The 27,813-nt window shown below is 48.7% G+C and overlaps 1 protein-coding gene across 1 annotated transcript in view; it reads left to right on the plus strand.

Annotated features, from left to right (window-relative positions):
* GIGYF1 (GRB10 interacting GYF protein 1) overlaps positions 1-27,813 on the plus strand; it is a 1,662,840-nt gene that overhangs the window by 1,446,629 nt on the left and 188,398 nt on the right. Inside the window, exon 23 of the mRNA XM_078668650.1 lies at positions 23,528-23,685. Within this exon, the coding sequence (XP_078524776.1) occupies positions 23,528-23,685 (158 nt within the window). The remainder of the gene's footprint in view (positions 1-23,527; positions 23,686-27,813) is intronic.

The raw sequence follows: 27,813 nt of genomic DNA on the forward strand, positions 1-27,813 counted from the left end.
TGCAGATTTTGAACAAATAGTATTGAGCAGCCTACAGTCTCAAGTTGAATTCCTCACTTATTTACAAGGAACGCAGCATAAACTGTTATTGACACCCTGCTGATGCAATATTTCTCCATTTCTAGAAATGTGGTTTAACGGCTCAAACATGTACTAAGTTCTACATGGAAATATTCATACATGCATCTGTAGGTTTTTTTATATTTTATTTTGAGAGCAGCTAATGGCACCTTTAAGTCGTATCCTGATATGGGGGCAACCGTTTACAGTAATGATCAAAGCCATTAACCTGTCTGGGCAACTGGAGAAATTTTTTTTTTCTTTCCCATTTTTTCTTTCCCATTCTTTATATACTCTTTAATAAATGGCATGGTAAAGGCTGCTGATTATCGCTGCCCCACCTTCTTGTCTACCCACCTCACAAACCCTCCTCCTCGGTTCTGGGTCATTAACTATAATTGCCCACCTGACTGTGGTCCCCCTTGTCCCCTCAACCTTTCTCCTCCTTATTTGGTTCTCAAAATACACTTAAAAGTATAAATAAACGTCAAGCAATGTTTTAAAATAAAGTGACCATATTTAAGCTTCTGACAGACTATTGTCTCTTGCTTGTGTTGGCACCTCTCTAACCACTGCCCGATCTTGTGCCCGGTTGCTCTTTTCTTTATTAATTTTTTTTTGGGGGGGGGGTTGTCATTGTTTTAGTAAGCGTGAATGTGGGTCTTGGTTCACAAAAGTTCTTTAGAAAAGTTTAAGCTATTGCCATTATAAATTACAATAACTTTTATTTAAGTATTAGTTATTTAAAAAAATTAAACGCCATTATTATTTGTAATAGCGATACATCTAAGTCATGTAAATACAAAACATATTGCATTACAAATGCTATAGGTATCACATTTGCGAAAGTTATAACTATTGGCATTGTAAATGACAAAGCTATTAATTTCGCTATTTTCAAAAACAACACATAAATAAAAACTTTGCCATTTACAATACCAATAGCTCAAACTTTCCTAATGCGAGACCTATTGCATTGCAAATGCTTGTTGCTCTGTGTATGTCCTTTGATACATCATTGCTCTTACCTAGGCCACTCCTGCCACCAAGTTTCCTTACACCAGTAATCTTGCCATTTTCCCTTCCTGTGCCCCATTCGTTAGACACCTCCAAGGCCTCTCCCCCATTGTTCTAAACTATGGCCTGTTTTAATGAATCACCTTCACAGCTACACCACGGGAAGGGGAACTGCAGATTGTAATCTCCCCCCTGCTGTAAACATACTCGCTACCCCGCTATTCATTTTGAATGCCTTTGTCTGTCGTCGCATTGTACTGTGCATGACCCAGTGTGTAATAATTCCATAGCTCTTAACTCCCAAGTTGTAATACTTCTTTTTTTTTTTTTTTAATAGGGTTGTTCAATTGTGCATCATTTCTTATTGGTCATATATGTTAACAAAAATGCTTATAATACTTTATTATAACTTATCAACATGCTGCACAGCAGCCACGCTGCTCTACAATATAGATCAAAGCAAATACCTCTGGCTAAACACTTTTAAGGTCCCGAAGGCGAGACCTATTGGCTATGCCAATGCTTGTTTTGACTTTGTCAACGTCTTTTGAGACTTTGACTCCTGGTGCACGAGGGATGTCCAACCATCAGCCCAGTTTCAAGCCCTGTGACTCCTGTCATGAGTTGATGTTGGTCACTGATCCGTACCTCATGTGTCGTAAAGTGCCGAGTGCGACCACGACCCGAAGTCGTGCTCAGCCTGCCGGGATCATGAACCCGAAGTCTTTGTGGGAGCGGTCCCCAAAGCTTTTGGAGGCCCGGCAGTCTGCTCCGCGCCGCTAGAGGACCTGGTCGAGGGGAAGGTCGTGAAATCATCATTACTCATAGAAGTCTTCGCACTCTTCGGGTAAGTCGAAGCACCAGAAGAAATTGAAGAAGCATCATCGCTCTTTGCCTTCTACCCGGCCGACGCAACGCGGGAACGAGAGCGACTTCGCTGTCCGCGTCCTTCCTTGGAGTCCACGCGGTTGGCTCTGTGCTTACCTCCCTTTCACGGAGCCAGAGAGCCCCCTGCCCAGCTTCGTCAATTTTACGAAGTGCTGCACAGCATCTTTGGACAACTAGACTCTGCAGGCGTGCCTTTGGGCCCCGCGGACTCAGCTCGGGGTCGTGGGCCTTCGATGCTGGAGTCTCCGGCCCGGCACCGCAGGGTCCCCAAGGATCTGGATCGGCGCCGGTCGACCTCTCACTAACTTTACCGGCGCCAATTCCAGTGACGATACCCCCGATGCCGGTTGTGCCCCCAATCGGTGTTGACACCAGCCACACGCCCGACGTGGACACTGTGCCAGACCGATGTTGGTATTGGTGCCGCAGGATACTTTGGTACCGCTGTTCATCCCTGGCATTATCTACCACCCTCAGTGGCAGCCAGAGGAGGGTGAGGAGGACTGGGAGGGGTCTATTGACCCTCTAGCAGACCAACTGGAGGAACCAGACTGGAGAGAGGAGTTAGTTGATGCCAGCGGTCTGGATACCTCCCCAGACCTTGGTATGCTTTCCCACCCTACCGTGGCTACTGAGGGAGCCTCCTACCCTGTGGTGTTGCCTAGGGTAGCTGAGGCACTGGGCTTCAAGCTTCCTACGGTGCCTATCAAGACTAACCTCCTTACTGAGGTGCTACAGCCGCCAGCAGCCCCTTCGGAGACCCTACTGCCTTTTAATGAAGCCCTCACTGACCTCCTTCTGGGCACTTGGTACAAGCCCAGCACAGGGCTCCTGTGGACAGAATGATTGCCCGATGCCACAGCCCGGCCCAGCGTGACCCACTTTTCCACTTCCAACACCCTACCCGAGAGAACTGGGGGGGGTTCGGGGTCAAGCCTCATCCTCAACAGGCGCATTCCCTACTGCTCCCCCAGATAGGGAATCCAAGAAGCTGGACCATCTGGGGAAGAAGAGGTTTTATTCTGTCAGCTTAGGACTGCGGTCGGTGAACATTGCATGTCTCTTGGGCACACACACACACACACACACACATCCACACACACACCACACACCACACACACACCACACATATACCACACTCCTGGGCCGTGCTTACCAGCGCTGTTGCTGAGGGTCGAGACGCAGCAAAGTTCACCATCCGCTGGATACCGCCAACACGCTGGGTAGCAAAAGAGACACAATTGATTGACGGAATGCATCACAAATCAAAACATTCACCCCCAGTCAAGAGATCTGGGTTAAATACATCATTCTTTTGCTCACCATGCCACCCCAGTTTTGACCTGGCCATATGCAAATCAGTCTTAGGTCCTCCCTGGGCCGGAAACAGGCCTCCTAGGACCGGTTTTGAGGTTTCACTCCTCATGAGCCAGGATAGCTTGAATCCAGTGGCACAGTGAGCCCGGGTAGAGTGGTTTCCTTGTCAGTAGCCCTAAGGCACTACGCCTGGCTGAGAGTCTGGCTTCTCTGGGGATGTCCAATCTACCCTTTTGGACATACCCTTTGGTGGCTGTCGCCAGTTTGGTGACCTGCTTGAGCGTTTCTAGGGCTACAGCCAGATCCTTGGGCCTCGCAGCAACTTCTCGCCCCATGCAGTCTGCCTTTCGCCCCTTTCGTGCTTACAGAAGGGGTGCCCCACCATGATCCACCCAGAGCCCAGATTTCGGTGAGAATGACCCCAAGGCTGCTGGACCTCTTGCATCCTGCTGGTGGATCATGCCAGATGGCATATGGGGGCTCTGCAGTAGGACTTGAAGTTCCAGTGGCGCACAATCTGTGGAATCCTTCCAATGTCATCCAGATCTCGGAGGAGACTGCAAGACAGTTGGTGGTAGCTCACAAGCCAGAATTGGGTCAACGGCAGGTCCCTCTCCCTACCAGAGTTCACAGTAGTGACTGATGCGTCACTCCTGGTATAAGGCAGACACATAGAGGCGGAGATCAGAGGCCTCTGGGCTCCACATCAACCTTCTGGAGCTCCAAGCAATTTGTCTTGCACTGAAGGCATTCCTTCTGCCAAAGGAAGAGTAGTGCAGGTGTTCACGGACAACACCACCGCCATGAGGTACTGCAACAAACAGGGCGGGTGGGGTCGTGGACCCTATGTAAAGAGGCTCTTTGCCTTTGGACATGGTTGGAACATCAGGTCATATCTCTGCTGGTTCAACACCTGGCAGGGTCTTTGAACGTCAGGGCGGACAAACTCAGCCGCCGGTGCATGGTGAACTATGAATGGAGTCTTCACTCTGAGGTGGTGTAAGGTCTCTTTCTGCAGTGGGGAGAGCCTTGGTTAGATCTATTCGCCACTTCTGCCCAGAGGGCTGAAGAAGATCAAGCGTGACCGGGCCCAAGTCATTCTTGTGGCTCCGGATTGGTCACGAAGAGTCTGGTATCCCGAGCTGCTACACATGGCCATCGATCCTCCGATCAGACTGCCTCTTCGGGAGGTTATTCTGTCGCAGCAGGAGGGGACGGTCCTCCACCTGAACCTGTCCAGCCTCCACCTCCTTGTGTGGAGATTGAGCAGTGGCATTTGATGTAGTTTGACCTGCCTTCCGAAGTCTGTGATGTTATCTTGGCAGCTAGGCGTCCCTACACTAAGACTGTATACGCCTGTAGATGGTAAACATTTGTTGCATGGTGTGCAGCAAAGGCTGTGGATCCTATTTCTGCCCTTCTTTCTGAGGTTCTCTTGTTCCTTCTTTATTTGTCCCAGCAGGGCTCTGCTCTGAGCACTCTTATGGGCTACCTCTTTGCCATTTCAGCCTTTCTTAGGCTTCCTGGTCAGCCTTCTCTTTTCAAGTCCCCTGTTGTAACTCGCTTTCTTAAGGGCATTACTCTTTTCCTCCTGTTCCATACTTAATGCCTCAGTGGGACTTGAACTTGGTTTTTACTTACCTTATGTGCGCTCCCTTTGAGCCGCTACATAACTGTCCTCTCAGGCTTCTGACTCTGAAAACTGCCTTTCTGGTGCCATCACCTGTGCACGCAGAGTGAGTGAGCTCCAAGCTCTTTCTTCTAAACCTCCTTTTCTGACTGTTCATCCAGACAAGGTTGCCCTTAGAACTCGTCCTTCCCAAAGTGGTTACTTCTTCCAATATTGGACAGACCATCGCTTTGCCCACCTTCTTTCCGCCTCCTTGCAAAGAAGGAGAGGCTCCAATGTCCAGATAAAAAGCGTGCGCTTTCCTTTTACTTGGATCGCATAAAACAATTCCGAAGGATGGGCTGTGCACAAACGGACCATTTCTAGATGGGTTGTTTTGTGCATCAAAGCATGTTATTCCATGACAAAGGAGCCGCCAGTGAAGTTGCACGCCCATTCCACCAGGGCGACGGCAGCTACCACTGCTTTGGGACGTGGAGTTCCCCTTAATGACATCTGTCAGGAAGCTACGTAGGCATTGCTGCACATGTTCACAAGACACAACTGCCTGGACAGCCAAGTCCGGAGAGACTGCTTCTTTGGCCGTTCTGTTCTCCAGGACTTTATGGTGTGAACTTGGTTCACAGACCCACGTCCAGGGTTGGTATTGCTGGGGTATCTATTCTATGGTAAGGAATCTATAACTGTTTCTTTCAGATGAACAAGTTACTTACCTTTGGTAACGGTATATCTGTAAGAAATATAGGTTAGTTATAGATTCCTTACCGCCCCACCCATCCTCCCCGTTCTGTGAACTGACTTCTAGGGTTAAGGATTTCCTTTCAGGGCCCTTGTTTTGTGCACCAGTGGTCAGTGTCTTGCATGGCTTTGTGCTGCTGGCGTGGAAAGTCATGTACAGAACCAACGTCCGCGCGCGAGGGCAGCGTCTTAGTAGCTACCGCAACATCATCCCGGCGACCACGACGCCAACGACTAACGCGGAGCCGACCGATTCCACCTTTCGACCCGCAGGGGTAGTGCTGACTAAAAACTTTCTGGATTTAGTCTGATGCCTGGGGTAATTCTAAGGTAAGGAATTTATAACTAACCTATGTTTCTTACAGATATACCGTTACCGAAGGTAAGTAACTTGTTCTTTAGTACCCATACCCTGGGTGCCAGGGGTACCATTTGCTAGGTTATTGCAGGGCTTCCGAATTCCTTGCCTTTTGGGTTACTATTGAAAATTTTTCTTGTTTTTAGGGAAAAAGCACTGCCACTGGGGCCTGGTTAGCAGGGACCCAGTGCACTAACAATCAACATCATCCGTATTCGTGAGCAAAAAGTGAGGGTGACCATGTAAAAAAGTGGCACTTTCCTACACCCACACTACAACAAATTGAGCACATGGGATTATTAAAGTAAGCCCTGTAAACCAATCAGGTTTGTCTGGACTTTTTGCATGGTGTGCATCTACATTGGCATACTACATAAAAGGCCAGCTTCCTACAATCTTTACCCAAAAGTATTTGTGTTTCGGATGGATACATCTGCCAGTGGATCCTTCACCTTGTGAATATCCCCCTTCGTCAGCAACATTCGGAAATTCTTTTGTAGCTCTTCACGCCGACGTGGACGACGTCACAGAACGCACGGCTTCGCGCGCACTGCTCCGCTGACGTCACGGACTCCATAATAGGACTCCGTCGGCGTGATGACATCAGTTCCCTTTTTTCCGCGTCGTCGACGCTAACTGTTTTCGAGGGATCCTCTGTAGCTATTGATTAACTCTGTTACTGTTTGTTGCTTTCAGTGTTTTCTTGTTTCATGTCTCCTGTCGAGATGTCCTCGAAGAAGACCGGATTCAAGCCGTGCGGAGAATGCGGGAAAATTAGGTCAATCACGGACCCGCATAAAGATTGCGTACGGTGCCTGTCCTCAGACCATGATGTCCAAGGGTGTCCATGCTGCAAGAAAATGAACCCCAAGGCCCTTCGTGAAAGAGAGGCACAGGGTCGGAACGGTGATGGATTAAACCCAGATCTGTTGACTGGGTGTGAGTGTTTGATTGGTTCAGATGCTCCGTCCATCACCACCCCCTTTTGTACCGCTTTGTTTGCCATAAGTTGGCAGGGTATGCTCAGACGCGAGTCCCTTGCTCACTTTGCCACTGGATTCAAGCAAGCCTGGCTGAAGACGGCTGAAATGCCAGGAACCGGCCCAAGGAAGCTTGTTTCCGGTCCAGGGAAGGCATGACTTAGCAGTTCGGGCTGGACTGTTCCCATGAGGCACAGGGTCAGACTGATTTGCATATGGCCATGTCTGAACTGGGGTGGCAGAGTGGGCTAAAGAATGGTGATGGATTAAACCCAGATCTTTTGACTGGGTGTGAGTGTTTGATTGATTGGTTCAGATGCTCCGTCCATCACCACCCCCTTTTGTACCACCATATCATCTGGTCATCAAAAAGGCAGCAGAACTGTTGAATTTAAATCTGCCTACTGTGGAGTTAAAGTCAAATATTCTAACAGAAGTCCTCCACTCTCCATCTTCAGTGGTAGAGCCTATGCTTCCTTTTAATGAAGCATTGACAGAGCCAATCTTGGAGGTGTGGCGTAAGCGTCTTATGGCTCCAGCAGTTTCGATAGCTGTCGCAAGAAGATATAGGGTGGCTCCTGGAGACCCAGACTTTTTATCTTCCCATCCTTTGTCCGAGAGCTTGATGGTGCAGGCAGCCTGCTCCAAAAAATCTACAGGTGCTTTCCCTTAGGTACCCGGCGACAAAGATTCTAAAAAACAAGACCAATCGGCAAAGAGTTTTATCTTCTGCGAGCATGGCTCTTAAATCAACGAACGCCACTTGCCTCTTAAGGCGTTGCATCCATGCCCTGATGGATTCTGTGAAACAGTTGGGCCCTAAAATTCCAGAGGAGGACAGGCAGAACGTTAATGAGGTGCTTGTTGATACTCAAGCAGCTGCTCGGCAAGTCATCCAGAGTGGTTTGGACACAACTGACTCTGTGGCGAGAGTCATGGGGTCTTCTATTGCCACCAGAAGAGCAGCATGGCTGAAGACTTCCGAATTCTCTGCTGATGTCCAGGCTGCCTTAGTGGATCTGCCTTTTGATGGCTCGGGCCTTTTTGGGAAAAAGGCTGATGCTGCGTTGGAGAGATTCAAAGATAGCAGAGCAACAGCCAGGTCTTTGGGTCTCCAGTCAAGAGGTACTGTGAGTAAAACGTATAGAGGTTTTGGAAGGTCCTCCTTTCGAGCCTTCAAGCAGCCGCAGCAACAGCAAAATCCGCTGTACAAATCGTACAAAGGCAGACAAAGAGCTCGTCCTCGAGGACGTCAAGCTTCCTCCTCCTCCTCTACTTCCCACCCCCCTCCAACCTCAGCAAAGCAACCCTAGATCTGCCATTCCGGATCATGCGGGTCCTTTGGGGGGTCGGCTTACCTATTTTCTACGAGATTGGGAATCGGTCACATTGGACCTTTGGGTTCTCAACCTCGTGGAGAATGGGTATGCTCTTCCCTTTCGGGAATTCCCTCTGAATTACCCTTCTTGCCAAGGGTTTTGCTCAGAGGACCACCTGCTACTTCTGCAGGAGGAAGTCCTGGCGTTACTAAGAAAAGGTGCGATAGAGGTGGTTCGAAGCAGGAAGGGGGTCAGGGATGCTACTCCTGGTATTTCCTGGACCTCAGGATCTTGAACCTCTTTCTGAAGCAGGAGAAGTTCAAGATGCTCACCCTTGCGCAGGTTCTTCAAGCGCTGCTGGAAGAAGACTGGATGGTGTTGATCGACTTGCAGGATGCATATTTACACATCCCCATCCTGAAGTCGCACAGAAAATATCTCCGTTTCACTTTGGGTTCGCAACATTATCAGTTTGCGGTCCTTCTGTTTGGTATTACTACTGCACCTCGAGTCTTCACCAAGGTGATGGCTGTGGTGGCAGCACATCTCAGAAGGTCAGGGATACCAGTATTCCCTTATCTGGACGATTGGCTGATCAAATCAGAATCTCCGGAGAAGGTGCTCCATCATCTGCAAGTCACAACTCAGTTGTTGTACAGGTTGGGTTTTTCGATAAATGTGCCCAAATCTCACCTGGTGCCCTCCCAGCACAACCTGTTCATAGGTGCTGTACTGGATACAACTGTGTCGGGCATTCCCTCCTCCTCAAAGGATTTGCGACATACAGGAAATTATTCCTTTATTTTACAATGCAGCGGTTGTTTCAGTCCTGAAGGTCCTTTGTCTGCTCGGTCTGATGGCTTCCTACATTCTGCTGGTCAACCATGCACGCTGGCACATGAGGGCACTCCAGTGGTGCCTCCGCAGGCAGTGATATCAACACAACGGAGATCTCAGGGAGTCTGTGAGGATCTCAAGAAAAGCTGCAGCGGATCTGTCTTGGTGGGGCTTGAAAGGCAATCTGTCTCAAGGAAAGCCTTTTCAACTGCCTCCGCCGGTGGCCACAGTGATAATGGATGCATCCACCCTAGGGTGGGGTGCTCATCTGGGGGATCTGGAGATCAAGGGTCTTTGGGCTCCAAAGTAAAAGGTTGCTCCATATCAACCTTCTGGAATTGCGGGCGATTCGTTTGCTGCTCAAGGCGTTCCTCCCTTCCCTTAGCGGTCGATCGGTTCAGGTCCTGACGGACAACACGACCGCGATGTGGTATGTCAACAAGCAGGGAGGGGTGGGATAGCAGTGTCTCTGCAGAGAGGCTCTGTGTCTTTGGTCCTGGGTTCTGGACCATCAGATTTGTCTGATGGCAAATCATCTGGCCGGAGGTCTGAACATGTGTGCAGACAGTCTCAGTCGGCAGTTCTCGGCCGATCACGAGTGGAGGCTTCATCCAGAATGGTTTGTCACGTCTTTCGGACGTGCGGAACTCCTCGGGTGGACCTGTTCGCCACTCGCGAGAATGCTCACTGCCCATCATTCTGCAGCCCCCAGTTTCCGATGCAGGGAGCTTTGGGGGACGGGTTTCAGTTGAGTTGGGGCTCGCAACTCCTTTACACGTTTCCTCCCATACCCTTGATTCCTCGGGTTCTGAGGAAGGTTCGCCAAGACCCGGCCAAAGTCACATTGATTGCCCCGGATTGGCCAAGAAGGGTGTGGTACACGGATATTCTCCACCTCTCCTCGTGCCCGCTGCTCCGTCTCCCTCTCAGGGCAGATCTACTCTCTCAGATGGAGGGGCAGGTTCTACACCCCCACCTCCAGACCTTACACCTTCATGCCTGGAGATTGAACAGGGCAACCTGAATTCTTTTTCTCTCCCACATGATGTGGTGGATGTCATTTTGTCGGCCAGGCGTGACTCCACCAAGTCTATCTACTCTTATAGATGGTCTAAATTTGTCTCTTGGTGTGGGGAGAAGTCCATTGACCCTTTGAAGGCTTGATTGTCTGACATACTTCAGTTTGCACTTTCTTTGGCTCAGCAAGGGTTTGCTGTAGCTACAGTCAAAGGTTATCTTTTGGCCTTGTCGGCATTTCTCTGTCTGCCGGATCAGCCGTCCCTATTTAAATCTCCTGTTGATTTAAGGTTTCTAAAGGGCCTTACAAATAAATTTCCTCCTACTCCCTTTATTGTGCCTCAATGGGACTTGAATCTTGTGCTCACTTTCTTGATGGGTTCACCTTTTGAACCTTTGCACAAGTATTCCTTTAGACTTATCATTTAAAACGGTCTTCCTGGTTGCAATTACCTCGGCAAGGAGGGTAAGGGGGCTCCAGGCTCTTAGTTCAAAGCCCCCATTCTTGACCATTCATGCTGAACGAATGGTTCTCGGGACCAGGGCTGCTTTTCTGCCTAAGGTGGTAACTCCCTTCCATCTAGGGCAGTCCGTTACCCTTCCAACCTTCTATCCTCCCCCTCACCCTTCCAAGGAGGAGGAGAGACTTCACCGCTTGGACCCTAAGACGGCGGTGAGCTTCTACTTGGACAGAACCAGAGAGTTCAGAGTGGATGACCAGCTCTTTGTGGGTTTTGTTTGAGCCAGAAGAGGCAAGGTGGTGCACAAGCACACGCTGTCAAGATGGATTGTCTTGTGTATCAAGATATGCTACTCTCTGGCGGGTAAGGAACCTCCTGAAGGTTTAAGAGCTCATACTACTAGAGCAAGGTCTGCTACATCTGCTTTATCTAGGGGTGTACCCATAGAGGACATTTGTAGAGCTGCGACTTGGGCTTCCCTCCACACTTTCGCGAAGCATTACTGCTTAGATTCCGAAGTGAGGCGGGACGGCCACTTTGCGCGTTCTGTCCTCCAGGATTTTCTGGTATAGGAGAGTGGACACCCTCCTCCGGGAGTGGGGCCTGCTGTGGGACTCTATTCACAAGGTGAGGAATCCACTGGCAGATGTATCAATCAGAAGAACAAGTTACTTACCTTCGGTAACACTTTGTTCGAGGCATGTGGGCTGCTGAATTCATATCTGTGCATAGATCGCCGCCTAGTGTTGGGTCCGGATGATTGCACATTGTTGTCCTGGAAGAGTCTTCGAAGTATCACGAGATAGGTGGCTCCTCCCTTGGACTACAGTGCGCATGGGCATCTTCTCCATCCTCAGATTGTTTTTCTCCGCCATTGGGTTCGGGTGTACTTTCCTCAGCTCCAAGCCCGGAATAAAGAAAAACTCTTCAAAAGGCCAAAAGGCCTTCGGATCCGACGGTATTGTTCAGCGCTCGGTGCCGATACACTTTTACAACTTTGTTGCACTCCAGTCGTCGAATCGGGCCGTGAGGCCTTCTCGACACCACGTGGACCGACAGTCGATGGAACGAAGTCCATTCAAGTACTGCCCTCAGTGCAACTCGAAGTTCCCGCACACAGACAAGCATCCAGTGTGCAATAAATGCCTATCTCCAGATCACAATGAAGATAGTTGCCTAGCCTGTGCCCAGTTCCGATCAAAAAAGACTATTCGAAATCGACGGGCGGCGAGGCAAGAAATGCAACGATCGGCGCCAGAGCCCGATAACATCTTCGATGACGAAGAAGATCTAGCAAGCGCCGAAGACTCTGAACAAGACGACAGACAATACTCGGAGCCCGACTCCGAATATTACCCCGAAGAGGGAGAACTAATCGTCGATCTCGAGGACTATGATCAGGACATCGTAGCAGTTGAAGACGACGGCGAGGGGCAAACAGTGAGTACACCGCCCCATATAGACACTACACCTCTATCAGAGACTCAGGTCGAGGCACAGCCCCGCCATACCGCCCAGCTAAGAACATATCAAAAGAGCCCTCTGAGACACGTTACACAACATCGGTTCCATCGAAACCAAAACTAATCGACAATACAATCTTCGGACCGAATTACGTCGAACCGAAGGTAACTAAGCCGCAAGGCGTCGAACCGAAGGCCACAGTACCACTGCAACCTTCGAAACCAAAGACCAATGAGTCGACATCTAAGAGCAAAGCAGTCAAGTCGAGCTTGAAGTCGAAGGCCGTCGAGTCAACCTCGAAGCCGAAACACATCGATTCGACACAAAAGCAAAAGCATGTCGAATTGACCCCCAAAAAGAACGTCGAACCGAGCAAAACAGCGTCAGGTATCGACAAAGGGATAAAAGTGGTCGACGACAGAACAAGGCCTACGCCCAAAACTACAGTCGAACCGAAACCGAAGGTGGACGAAAGGAAATTGGTCGAGCCGAAGCCCATCGAACCGAAAAAGGGCGTCGAGCCAAAACAGCAGGCTCCGAACCGACAAAACCGCTCGGTCCGAAACAGGTTGTGAAGCCAGCCAAGGAAGTTCAACCAACAAAACCTGTTGAAAAACACCCAAAACCGATCCAACCACCTAAAACGGTCGAAGCCCCAAAAAGCGTCGACCCGGAGGACAAAAACCAAAGGTTACAGCACCAAAACCAAAGACTGTGGAAGAGGAACTTCTTCACCCAGATCCCTCCACAAAGGACCAGTCAAAACTCTACATTGACCCAAAAACTGGTAAAGTGACTGTTTATACCAAAAAGAAAAGACCTCTACCAACTGAAGACCTTTCCAAGATCCCCTTAAAGAAAAAGAGACTGTGCAACCTCTCCTATATTCTTTGAACCTATCACTCCTGCTATGCCTACTACTCCTTATGCCCCAACCTCACCGGCACGCTCTGACTACAATCCTGATGAAGATCAGGACGCAGATGTTGGTTTTGGTTATCCACAAAACCCACTTTCAGAGCCAAACACACAACCATGGGGAGGAGGAGGGGAACCAGACACTGAAGGGATTCTGCCCATTACAGACCCTGCAGTATACCCTACTAAGCCATCACTCACAGGGGATACAGTAGCATTTAATTCACTACTAGATAGAGCAGCAACCTACCACAATGTAGAGATGCACTCTGATGCTATTGAGGAAGACTTCCTCTTTGATACACTGACAACATCTGAGAGACACGTTAAAACACTCCCAATGTTAAAAGGGGTATTAAAACATGCAAGTGACATTTTTAAGGACACTGCTAGGGCACGGGTCATAAACCCTAGAATTGAGAAAAAATACAGGGCTGCACCTGTAGATCCTACATACATCAAAGGTCAGCTACCCCTAGATTCCTTAGTGGTATCCAACGCACGTAAGCGTGCAAACTCACAGACTACTGGTGAGGCCGCACCTCCAGACAAGGAGTCAAAATCTTTGAGGCATCAGGCAAGAGAGTGGTGGCTCAGGCAGCAAACTTCTGGAGAATAGCCAATACACAGGCCTTGCTGGCCCAATATGATAGGGCGCACTACGACAGTTTGGAAGAAATTCTCCAACACTTACCTGATCCCTACAAACAGCAGGCAGATAAACTTACACAAGAGGGAAAGCTCATCACCAATGCATCCATTAAATGTGCCCTAGACGCGGCAGACACAGCTGCCAGATCCATTAATACAAGTGTGCTACTAAGGCGCCACGCATGGCTTCGTATATCAGGCTTTAAGAACGAAGTCCAATCTACAATTCTTAATCCGCAAATCAACCCAGATTTTTTATTTGGTCCAGCAGTTGATTCAATTCTGAACAAAATAAAAAAGGATGCAGAAACGGCAAAGTCTATGGGAGCTCTTCAGTCCCAACAACACCGGGGCTCCTTTCGTCGCTCCAATTATAGAGGAGGAGCACGAGGAACATCACAGCAATCCTCCAACTACAAGAGTAACACACAATCCACATATAACAAAAACACCAGCAGGGGTGGTTATAGAGGAAACAATACCAAGGGTAGAGGTCGTGGAGGCAATGCAAATAGATCCTCCACTAACACAAAGCAGTGACTTCTTGGCACTACCCCCAGACCACATCACACCAGTCGGGGGAAGAATACAACAATTTCTGCCAGTCTGGTTAAATATCACCACAGACAAGTGGGTCAGGCAAATTATCCAACATGGCTATTGCCTAGAGCTCACCTCAACTCCACCCAACATACCACCCGTGCACCGTCCAATGTCACAGGAACATATTACGCTACTTCAACAAGAGATCATCAGTATGCTGCAAAAGGAGGCCATAGAACCAGTCCCACTGCAACATCAGGGAACAGGAGTATACTCCCTATACTTCCTAATTCCAAAGAACGACGGGTCTCTCAGACCAATATTGGACCTCAGGCCCCTCAACCTGTACATTTTGTCAGAACATTTTCACATGCTCACTCTCCAGCAAGTCTTACCATTGCTGCGCCAGGGAGACTTCCTAGCAACCTTAGACCTCAAAGATGCATACTTTCATATACCAATACACCCTGTTCACAGAAAGTATTTGAAGTTCACCATTCAAGGACAACACTACCAGTTCATGGTCCTACCATTTGGGGTGACAACAGCTCCAAGAGTGTTCACCAAATGTCTAGCTACAGTGGCAGCACATCTCAGAAGGCATCACATCCATGTGTACCCTTATCTGGACGACTGGCTAATACACGCGCCAACAGCCCAGCAATGTGCCGACCACATGTCAAACACCATACACCTACTGCACAGTTTACGATTCTCACTAAACTACCCAAAGTCACATCTACAACCCTCCCACGTCCAACAGTACCTGGGAGCAACAATAGATACACTGGCAGCCAAAGCATATCCCAACACAGCACGGGTCCAGGGAATGCAAACAATAATGCAAAAGTTCAGACCCCAACACTCACTACCAGCTCGAGTGTTTATGCAGCTAATAGGCATGATGGCCTCCTGCATCTTCATAGTCCCTCACGCCAGACTACATATGCGTCCGCTACAAGAATGCCTAGCAAGGCAGTGGAACCAGGCTCAAGGGCAATTAAAAGACCTAGTGTTGGTGACCGGTCGGGCATACAACTCTCTGCATTGGTGGAATCCACAAAACCTTTGCAAGGGACGACTGTTCCAAGAGCCTGTCCCACAAATAGTGTTAACAGCGGACGCATCCCTACTAGGATGGGGAGCCCATGTCCTACACTACACAGTACAGGGACTCTAGACTATACAGCAAAAGAAAATGCTTATCAACCTTCTAGAGTTGATGGCCATCTTTCTAGCCCTAAAAGCTTTTGCGACACACTTACGCAACAAAGCTGTGTTGATCCGGATGGACAACATGACAGCTATGTATTACATTCAAGAACAGGGAGGAACACACTCGCCACAGCTGTCGCACCTAGCTCAAGCAATGTGGAAATGGGCCATTCGGAGGAACATTTTTCTCATGGCAGAACACCTCCCAGGCAAGGACAATCAGGTTGCCGACCTGCTAAGCAGGCACAGCCAACAGATGCACGAGTGGGAACTTCACCCCAAAGTGCTCCAACCATTCTTCCGGAAATGGGGACACCCGGAAATAGATCTGTTTGCCACAAGCGAAAACGCAAAATGCCAGTACTTTGCCGCCAGGTTCTCACATCCGCAGTCGCAGGGCAATGCGATATGGATGAACTGGTCAGGCAAATTTGCGTACGCTTTTCCCCCAGCTCCATTAATTCCGCTGGTGGCACGCAAAATGCGCCAACATTCTCTGACGCTAATTCTAGTTGCTCCCATGTGGGCGAGGCAACCATGGTACACAATGTTCCTAGAACTGTCAGTAGTGCCTCCTCAAAGACTGCTGCTAATGTGAGAAGTTGGCCTGATATATAATGTTCACTATTCTAGTGAGCACTTTGTATCAGTCCAAACAACCCTTATTGATGATTGGTTGTAAGTCAACCTTATAGACCAGCTATACTAGTAGCATGGATACGAGCAGTCTAAGGCTAAGACTCTAGAGGGCGTGTTCAGCCAGCTGTTTTACCATCACATTACCCCTTGAACACCAAGTGAAAGGACACCACACAAGTTATCAAAAATAAAGTGTAATTATTTATAACAGGACTACCCTGGCTCTTTATGAGACAGGGAGCTAAGCACACAACAAAACTCTTAAAGAATTACTGAAAGTCGCACAATATACACAAATGCCCGAGGGGCACGAAAAACCATATACACAAGAGTGGAATGCGAATTACTAGCAGGTAAGTAACTATTCTCATAGACTTTAGAAACGCTAGGCCTACAATACTAAACCCTTAGATTAGAAGCAGGAGGCCTGTGGACGTCGTGTGCAGAGTGGGAACTCTCACGCGTAAGGCGGGAAAAAGTCTATGGAGGCTAGCAAAGACAAAGTTACTGTTCTCGGGCGAACCCGACTAGGTGGGTCGAAAACAAGAGTGGATCCGAACACTTAGAGTGTTGGACTATGCTGAAGCACCGGAGTACTTGGTTTACCTAGCCATGGGGCTGCGGCTGCATAGGGTTCAAGTTGCGTCGGAAACCCTCGTTGAAGATCCAGGAGCCTGAAGAAAGAAGTTGCTGGCAGGCGGCCAGTGAAGGAGTTTGTGGTGATCCAAGCCTGGATCAGGGAAGAAGAAACCTGTAAGCAGAGGGGACCAAGTCCTGAATCACTAGCCAGTGATTTGAGTGGGCACCAGGATGGCACCGGACGAAGTCACCTCAGCCAGGTGAGTGGGCGCTGCTGGGCTCTGCAGTCTCTCGGACCAGGAGGCGTTGTCGGCGACCAGGATGGAGGTGCGAGCTGTCCCACGAAGGTACTTGCTGTCGACGTCGCTAGACCCAGGATTGGGCAACAAGTCCTGGCAAATGCAAGGCCCACGCGGTGGACCTAAAATGGCGTCTTGAGTGGACCAGGAGGTTCCAGGGTGCTCCTCTTTTGGAGGGGAGCAAGGGCTAGTCTGGAGCAACCAGACCAGCAGTGTTTGTCGTCGTGGAGCGTCGTGAGAGGGCCACTAGCCAACGGGCAAGCGACCTGGACAACGCGGTTAGCAGCAAAGAGCAGAAGGGCCCCACGCAGATCTCGTGGATGCAGGGGGGCTGTACTTCGGTGCTGGAGCTGCTCAGGGTCGGGGCTTCTCTTACCCCAAAGCACTCAGTCGAGGGTCACTCGGTGGTCGTGCTGGACAAGCGTCGTGCAGTTCTGAAGATGGCCGGTCCCTCGAGGTCTCGTCGCACCCACGGATCACAGCTGGGCTGATGATGTAGGTTGAGGTCAGAGGTGCCAGGGAAGCCGGTTCTCGTCGTGCTGGAGCAGTCTTGATCCGGAGGAGAGACTGGCAACAAACCGCGATGCTTGGTTGGTGCCTGCTGCTGCAGGGTGACTACTCCTTAGTCACAAGGGAGAATCTTGGGAAGAAGTCTTGAGTTCCTTTCGTGGAAGTAGTTTCAGGATTCAAAGATGATCTGATTTGGAAGGGGGCCAGTTCCTACCTTTATCCTGCAAAAAGGGGCTGGCACGTGACTAAGTCCTGCCCTATGGGTGGGACTAGGAGGGGGTGGTTACACCCCTCTCCTTTGGCGGGCTTTCCCCAGATCAGGGGCTGGAGTGCCCCTGGAACTGGTTCCAGCCGGCCTATGCACAGTGAGCACCGGGGTGCCACTTGCAGTCACCTTCCTCTAAAGCCCTGCCTACCTAGAATACACAAAATCCTGTCTGGGACGGTGCTGGCACCGCCCCTGGCAGGAAACCCTTTGTCCTTGCCTCCTGGGCTGGGAGGACTCCCAGCAGCAGGAGGGCAGACTTGTGTCTCGGTGGCAGCATCCATCTTGTGGAGCTGAGGCTATGTCTGACCTTAACCGGGGTTACAGGTTACATACATGTCGTGTCCCTCTAGAAGGGTGGAATGCTAACCCCGTCGCCAGAATTGGCAAGGGGTTAGTATTCCAATTCGTATGACACCTTACTCGACATGTTTTGATAAAGCGATACCAGAGTTGGCATATAACCGCGAGGATTATAATGCACTTAAGAGTATATGGTATGCGTTATCATGGAACAGCTATTAGGACTTGGTTCTGCAAGCTGCAAACGGGCTCAGCTCATGCCAGAGCACCATTTCACCTTATTCCATGCACTCTGCCTTCAGGATTGTTAAGGCCTGCCATAGGAGTGACTGATAGGAATATATAGGTGTCCATTGTAGGGTTAGATATAGAGATACTATATCTAAAGCAAAGGGTGCTTACACCACCTTGCCCCAGCTGTCGTGCAGCCAGTTGTCAGATTTGGATGGCCAGCCAGGGGTGGCATAATACATGCTGCAGCCCCTGGTAGGCCCTGGGTACACCTATGCCCTGGGTACCTAAGGTACACTGTACAGGGACTGATAAGGTGACTCAGTATCCAATTAGATATGTACCTAGGGTACATGGAATCCATTTTACAGAGAGAGCAGTAGGCCTGGGGTCCTGAATAGCAGGGCCCCAGGTCAACTAAGTCAGAAAACCAGCAAAACACCAGGCAAAAAGTTGGGGGCAACCATAGTCAGGGATCTACCTTCCTACAGCTAACACCCAGTCTTCTAACACATAACCATGGCGAATCCAACACCCAGATCCCCAACAGCTGAACCTAGCGATCTGGCTCCTGAAATCCTAGAATTTGGATATCTCAACTTGCCTCCAGACTGCATGAATATTATCAAAGAGGCAAGGAAGCCCACTACCAGAGCATGGTATGCAGCAAAGTGGAAACGTGTCGTCATTTACTGTTAGAACAATGACATTAACCCACTTGATGCTTCCACTCAAAACATCATTTGCTACCTATTGCACCTCCAAAGGTGCAATTTAGCATTTTCTTCCATCAGAATACACCTAGCTGCGTTAGCAGCGTATCTGCAAAACAGGCAACACCTTTCACTATTTAGGGGGCCAGCAATCAAAGCGTTTATGGAAGGACTTAAACGCGTCATTCCTCCAAGACACCCACCTTCACCAGTCTGGAATCTAAACGTTGTCTTAACCAGACTAATGGGACCACCCTTTGAACCACTGCACTCATGCGAACTACAATTTCTTACTTGGAAAGTGGCTTTCCTTATTGCCATTACTTCGCTTAGAAGAGTTAGTGAGCTGCAAGCCCTAACTATTCAAGAGCCATTCATTCAAGTACATGCAAATAGAGTAGTTCTTCGAACAAACCCTAAATTCATGCCAAAGGTGGTATCCCATTTCCATATAAATCAAACTATAGAACTACCAGTGTTCTTTCAGAACCCACAAACAGTAGCTGAAAGGGCCTTGCATACCCTTGATGTCAAAAGAGCTCTACTATATTACATAGACAGAACTAAAACATTTCGGAAAACAAAACAATTGTTTGTGGCCTTTATGCTACTTACCAGTATGCATCTGTTCTTGGCATGTAGGGCTGCTGACATTCATATCGCCCACCCACCTCCCCGGTGCCTGTCGCAGCTGCAGCATTCACTCTTTGCTTGGACATCTCTTACTGTACTATACTCCATCTCTGCCACAATGGCGAAAAACAATCTGAGGATGGAAAGGATGCCCATGCGAACTGTAGTCCAAGGGAGGAGCCACCTATCTCGTGATACTTCGAAGACTCTTCCAGGACAACAATGTGCAATTATCCGGACCCAACACTAGGCGGTGATCTATGCACAGATATGAATGTCAGCAGCCCTCCATGCCAAGAACAGATGCATACTGGTAAGTAGCATATTCCTTCTGGTGGATACAGTATCTGCCTGTGGATTCCTCACTGGCCCACCCGCCTCCCCGTTGTCCACTCTTCTATACCTGTATTAGTGTCATTGTTTTAATGTAAATATTTTATTGTCAAAGTGAACTTTATTATAATTGCTTTCCTGCATTGACTACACACTCTGTGTGTTATCTTGAAATATTTGGTACTGTGTACATTGTGTGTATATCTACTGTTGTCGGTCCGTCCGTGTGCCTCGAAGGCTCGGAAAAAAGGTCGGAACTGATGCCATCACGCCGACGGAGTCCTATTATGGAGTCAGTGACGTCAGCGGAGCCGCGCGCGCGAAGCCGTGCGTTCTGTGACGTCGGCGTGAAGAGCTACAAAAGAATTTCCGAATGTTGCTGACGCAGGGGGATATTCACAAGGTGAGGAATCCACAGGCAGATACTGTATCCACCAGAAAAAGCGTTACCGGTAAGTAACTTGTTCTACAGAGAAGAGAGGAAATTTCCATACATTCCTGTATTTTCAAAGAGAAGTGAGAGGGTTTAAAAAAAATATTTAGCGGTGTGGTGCATTTTCACCAGTAACTTGTATATAAACAATGGCAATTTTAGGTGGGAGATGTAGGAAGGTAGATCCCTGACTATGGTTGCCCCCAACTTTTTGCCTGGTGTTTTGCTGGTTTTCTGACTTAGTTGACCTGGGGCCCTGCTATTCAGGACCCCAGGCCTACTGCTCTCTCTGTAAAATGGATTCCATGTACCCTAGGTACATATCTAATTGGATACTGAGTCACCTTATCAGTCCCTGTACAGTGTACCTTAGGTACCCAGGGCATAGGTGTACCCAGGGCCTACCAGGGGCTGCAGCATGTATTATGCCACCCCTGGCTGGCCATCCAAATCTGACACAACTGGCTGCACGACAGCTGGGGCAAGGTGGTGTAATCACCCTTTGCTTTAGATATAGTATACCTATATCTAACCCTAAAATGGACACATGTATTCCTATCAGTCACTCCTATGGCAGGCCTTGACAATCCTGAAGGCAGAGTGCTTGGAATCGTGTGAGATAGTGCTCTGGCATGAGCTGAGCCTGTCTGCGGCTTTCGGGATCCATCCCTTAGCCGTTTCCATGATATCGCATACCATATACTCTTAAGTGCATTATAATCCTCGCGGTTATATGCCAACTCTGGTATCGCTTTATCAAAACATGTCGAGTAAGGTGTCATACGAATTGGAATACTAACCCCTCGCCAATTTTGGCGACGGGGTTAGCATTCCACCCTTCTAGAGGGACACGACATGTATGTAACCTGTAACCCCGGTTAAAGTCAGACAGAGCCTTAGCTCCACAAAATGGATGCTGCCACCGAGACACAAGTCTGCCCTCCTGCTGCTGGGAGTCCTCCCAGCCCAGGAGGCAAGGACAAAGGGTTTCCTGCCAGGGGCGGTGCTAGCACCGTCCCAGACAGGATTTTGTGTATCCTAGGTAGGCAGGGCTTTAGAGGAAGGTGACTGCAAGTGGCACCCCGGTGCTCACTGTGCATAGGCCGGCTGGAACCAGTTCCAGGGGCAATGCAGCCCCTGATCTGGGGAAAGCCCGCCAAAGGAGAGGGGTGTAACCACCCCCCTCCTAGTCCCACCCATAGGGCAGGACTTAGTCGCGTGCCAGCCCCTTTTTGCAGGATAAAGGTAGGACCTGGCCCCCTTCCAAATCAGATCATCTTTGAATCCTGAAACTACTTTCCACGAAAGGAACTCAAGACTTCTTCCCAAGATTCTCCCTTGTGACTAAGGAGTAGTCACCCTGCAGCAGCAGGCACCAACCAAGCATCGCGGTTTGTTGCCAGTCTCTCCTTCGGATCAAGACTGCTCCAGCACGACGAGAACCGGCTTCCCTGGCACCTCTGACCTCAACCTACATCATCAGCCCAGCTGTGATCCGTGGGTGTGACGAGACCTCGAGGGACCGGCCATCTTCAGAACTGCACGACGCTTGTCCAGCACGACTCCCGAGTGACCCTCGACTGAGTGCTTTGGGGTAAGAGAAGCCCCGACCCTGAGCAGCTCCAGCACCGAAGTTCAGCCCCCCTGCATCCACGAGATCTGCGTGGGGCCCTTCTGCTCTTTGCTGCCAACCGCGTTGTCCAGGTCGCTTGCCCGTTGGCTAGTGGCCCTCTCACGACGCTCCACGACGACAACTACTGCTGGTCTGGTTGCTCCAGACTAGCCCTTGCTCCCCTCCAACAGAGGAGCACCCTGGACCCTCCTGGTCCACTCAAGACGCCATTTTAGGTCCACCGCGTGGGCCTTGCATTTGCCAAGACTTGTTGCCCAATCCTGGGTCCAGCGACGTCGACAGCAAGAACCTTCGTGGGACAGCTCGCACCTCCATCCTGGTCGCCGACAACGCCTCCTGGTCCGAGAGACTGCAGAGCCCAGCAGCGCCCACTCACCTGGCTGAGGTGACTTAGTCCGGTGCCATCCTGGTGCCCACTCAAATCACTGGCTAGTGATTCAGAACTTGGTCCCCTCTGCTTACAGGTTTCTTCTTCCCTGATCCAGGCTTGGGTCACTCCGAACTTTCTTCACTGGCCGCCTGCCAGCAACTCTTTCTTCAGGCTCCTGGATCTTCAACAAGGGTTTCCGACGCAACTTCAACCCTATGCAGCCGCAGCCCTTGGGCTAGGTAACCTGAGTACTCCGGTGCTCCAGCATAGTCCAACACCCTAATTGTTCGGATCCACTCTTGTTTTCGACCCACCTAGTCGGGTTCGCCCGAGAACAGTAACTTTGCAACTGCTAGCCTCCATAGACTTTTTCCCGCCTTACGCGTGAGAGTTCCCACTCTGCACACGACGTCCACAGGCCTCCTGCATCTAATCCCAGTGTTTAGAATTGTAGGCCTAGCGATTCCTAAGTCTAGAAAAGTATTACTTACCTGCTAGCAAGTTCGCATTCCACTTACTGAGTATATGGTTTTTCGTGCCCCTAGGGCATTTGTGTAAATTGTGCGACTTAAAGTATTTTCGTAAGAGTTTTGTTGTGTGCTTAGCTCCCTGACTCATAAAGAGTTCAGGGTAGTCTTGTTATAAATACATATACTTTATTTTTCATAACAACTTGTGTGGTGTCCTTTCACTTGGTGTTCAAGGGGTAATGTGATGGTAAAACAGCTGGCTTAACACGCCCTCTAGAGTCTTAGCCTTAGACTGCTCGTATCCATGCTACTAGGATAGCTGGTCTATAAGGTTGACTTACAACCAATCATCAATAAGGGTTGTTTGGACTGATACATAGTGATCACTAGAATAGTGAGCACTGCATATCAGGCCAACTTCTCACAGGAGACACCTAAAATAAATCCATTTTTGTCTTTAAACAAATCAGGAGTTTCCCACCTTAATCGTATCTATTTCCAAGTATGAACTAGGTGTTACCTGTTTTCCTTGGCAGGAAGTGCTGCCAGAAGGCTTTTTGTTATTTGACAGCCTTCTTTCTTTCTCTTGCGAGTGCCATCTCCCGCTTTAGTTTGTTAAATATGTCAAATGTAACTTTTAAATCAATTTGTTTTGTGTCCATGTAGTTTGAATAGTAACCACTGTCCTCTACTTCCTTAACAGTGATTCTTATGGTATTCCCAGCCGCCAGAGCCGGAAGAAGACTGAAGAGGAAGAGAAACTTCTCAAGTTACTGCAAGGCATTCATAAGCCTCAGGATGGCTTTACGCAGTGGTGTGAGCAGATGTTGCATGCTCTTAACACCTCCAACAACCTGGACGGTACGACTGCTACAGGCTCTGAAGCTAGGCAGAGAGAGCCATCAGTCCTCTTAAAATTCCATGAACATGTACTTGGGGCATAACCAGTTATACTAATTGTAAGGGCATTTTGGTCTCTATATAGTGATCCTGTGGATGTGGAACCATAAACGTTTATACTTGGTTACTATGACCTTTTTGTATTTCTGCACATGGGTAACATTTACATGAAGTTAGTAATGCTATTTTCCTTCTTTGACCTTTTGCTGATGTTCATCCTAAATGTACTTTTGTTTTTGAAATTGCTCAAGACACCCAACAGAAAAAGTGCTTGTGGCTACACATTTTGACAACTTATTAATGGGTGGGCACATGTCATGGTTGGTCCACTTGTGAGGCACTTTTACTCGTTATCAAGAATCATTTACGATGGTAGTCTCCAGAAAGGGTCTAGTTATAGCAGGTTGTAGCAGGAGTGGTCTTTTCAAAGGATATTTCTTTTTGTTTAGACTGTGGATACATTGTGTGAGGTAAACCTAGTTGAACATGGAATTCACAGTGTGTGTGGCTGTAGATACACATTCGGTGCATACTCCTGCTACTAGTGTTGGGCTCAGATTTGTGCAAGTTCTTTTTCTCAAAGAAGTCTCAAGTCACGAGGTACTGCAACTCCTCCTTTTGGTGATAATGCGCAGTCATCGACTCCATCAATTGTTTTTCTTTCTTCCATCTGGTCCGGGCAGGTGCTCCGGGTCGACACTGTTACAGTGCTCCAATAGGTTCACACTGTCCCCCCGCCCCCTCCGCCCCCCCCCCATCTGTATTGTAAGTCGGTCGCATCTCCCTTACTTTGTCTCCGGCCGACTTTCGATTATTTCACTTGAGCGGGGTCCGACTTGACCTCTACAGGGCCTAATCTCTTCTCCATCCTGTCTCTCCACCATGCCTTGATAGTGATGGATTAGACTCCATTCAGGTAATCTCCTTCAGGTCTGCAGTCTGTGCCTGACATCAAAACACAATGAGGTTGCCTGCGACGCTTGATCCCGGAGCATATAGCAACGTGTGTGTGTATGTATATCTCCAAAAGACACTCCTCGAATGTTTATACACACACACACACACACACACACACACAACCACACACACACAACCACACAACCACACACACACACACACACACACACACACACACACACACACACACACACACACACACACACACCCCAGTCTAAAACAAATAGGGCAAACAGCCAAGATTACATCATTTTTACTTGTATAACAATAAGTCTCTCAAGACTGCTTGTAATAGAGACCATACACTATAATGGTTTCAAACAAGACTCCTTTATTTTCCAAAACAAGGAAGAACAGGTAATTGCAGGCAGTTGTGCTGCATAAGAATAACTGCTTTAGTACAGGAAAGACAACTGGCACCTTGCCTTTAAGGCTTACAAGAATCTAAGCACTTTGCCTTTAAGAACCTCAGGAAACAATCTGCTCCCAGCATGCCCCACAGGTGAAAGTTAGGTCAGTTCTTTTTTCCAGCTTCTTCTGTGAGGATCCTGGTGCTTGACCTCAACAGTTTTCTGACTTTTCTGCCAAGAATTTTTAATTTTCTTGTTTTTTTGCGGTTCTCCTGTGCTGGCAGAAGTTTATCATATTCTGACAGAAATTCTTCATATTTTCCTGTAAGAATGCCTGCTCTCTTCCGCAAGTGTCCAGCCTGTGGAAAGAAGATGGCCATTTCAGATCCACATTCTGTGTGTATCGCCTGTCTTCCTTCTAGTCACAAGAAAGACTCGTGTTATCACTACAAGAAGTTTTCTGCGAGGATTCTACGTGATAGAGAGAAATCGCCTTCAAGCTGTGCTGGAGAGAGGAACAGCCGGTTGGAAAGTGGCCTTGCGAGTCAAGAGCCCTTCTCTCATCAGTAACATTGACGCCAGCATCATTCTGCCTCTTCAACCTTGAAAAAACAGCAGATTCCAGACTGCTGCTGTCGACATGTTACCGCCGTCGAAGAAAAGGCCTACACAGTCTCCGACGTCGAGACTGCGTGAGTCTGTCATCGAGAGAGGCTTCGACGCCGAAGTGTAATACCTCGGGCTCGAGGTATGTTCAGGATGTAGGTCGATCGACGTCTAAACACCCATTCTGATAGATACATCTGCTGTGTGGATTCCTCACCTTGTGAATATCCCCTTGCGTCAGCAACATTCGGAAAATCTTTTCGTAGCTTCCCGCCGACGTGGACTTGGACGTCATAGAGACACGGCATCGCACGCAACTCCGCTGACGTCACCGACGCCTACAATAGGCCCACGCCGGCGTGATGACATCAGTTCCCTTTTTTCCGCGTCGTCGACGCTAACGGTTTCAGGATACTCAGTAGCTTTTGCTAACTCTGTTACTTTTTTCTTCGTTTTCTTTGTTCTCTTGTCTCTTTTTCTCCCTATAATGTTGACAAAGAAGACTCGATTTAAGCCCTGCAGGGAGTGCGGAAAAATGATGTCCGTTACGGACCAATTCATACACAAACAACAAAGGAGTGACTAGGCACAGGCATTTGAAAAACAATAACCACGGTTCTCTTAACGTGTGGTGAAGGTTAAATAAATGAATAAATAAACCCCCATGTAAAGTGCTCTGTCTTTATCTAAGATAAAATGGTGCTGTCAGTTCCGTTAGTATACCAACTGGTACGCCTCTCACCCTCTGGAGCTAGTAATCTGCAGTGGTGAAGCTCTATTCATTTAGAAGGACCCTCACTCACCACTAGTTGGTGACATGCTTCATCATCGGGTCCCCGCTAGGGTGACCGAGTATCACCCTAGCGTGCTACAACGCCTGACTACAGCGGAGCAGGATGTGGTGAGTGGAACAGTGCCCAAATCAAAAAGTGACTAAACGTGTGGTGTCAGTGCAAATTAAAAAATGCATAGGTTGTAACCAGGTCAAAAATATTTTTAATGATGGCCAACCCGCATTGATTAAAAATAGTGAGTGGACTAGACAGGTTCTGAGTTACGGAACCGCAGTCCTAAAAATCGGTCGACATGTTTCTGCTGTTTTATTGCATTTTGCTCAGCTTTCTTCAGGACCTAATAAATAGTCCTCCGGTGGTGTGCGCGCACTAAAGCGTACCCTCCCGGGAGGCTCTAAATGTGAAAAATTAATAAAATTTAAAAGAATGTGTGAAAAAAATTTTTTATCACACAACAGTTGACCATGTCATCTCATGCCATTTGCAGAAACAATCATAGCAACCTATGGGAAAAAAAAGGGACAAAGACAAAGACAAACAATGACACATAATTAGATCTCAATTGTGGTCCAATATCTCAGAATAAGCTGCATTAATGGAGCTGACTGGGTGTGTCATACTGGAAACAGAGCCCATCCAAAAGTGACGGTGCAGTATAATATCATTTATATGAGTGCCTCAAAATTCTAGATCAGCACCCAACATGCCCGACCAGTTCTGCCGGTAAAATGCGGGGCAAATCGCATGTATATTCTGCTTTCAAATCAAGTCAGACTTGCCTTATACATATGGCTCATTCGTCCCATAGTATCATTCATAGTCGAGTGAAGGTCTAAACGTTCCGTTTTAACGTCGTGTGTACAATATAAAAATCAAGGGCTGTGAACCTCTCCAAAACGGAAAAGGAGCGAAAATGCTATATTTCTTAATTACTCACAAAAAGCGGGACATTAAGATGCCCCTTCGGTGAGGGTGGCGCGGGTGTACTTCACGCGGTGGCTTTCTGCAATGGGAGAAAGTAAAGGGCGTAGGTATGAATCAATTACCCCATTGCCGAGAATAATGATAGCACGGAAAACCAGGGGCCCCGGGTGATTGTTTATCAGATCGGGTGTCACTTACTTCTGCACTCGCGGCTCCCCGCCCGTGACCTGCTTTCCTGTCCGACCCTCCCGGAAGCGATAGTTTCACCGGGGAGCGACTTGTGTTTATGAAACGCCCTGGGCGGAACAGAGTACACCACGTGGGACGCTGATAGTCACGTGGTGTCGTCTGCAGTGGAATTCTTAAAGGGATACAGCGCAAAAGGCGAGATTCTAATGCCAAGCATTGCGAGTTCGATCCCACGCATGGCATTAATAACCACATTGCCCTGTAAGTGT

The sequence above is a fragment of the Lissotriton helveticus genome, chromosome 12, assembly GCF_964261635.1.
Source record: "Lissotriton helveticus chromosome 12, aLisHel1.1, whole genome shotgun sequence".
Classification (NCBI taxonomy): domain Eukaryota; kingdom Metazoa; phylum Chordata; class Amphibia; order Caudata; family Salamandridae; genus Lissotriton; species Lissotriton helveticus.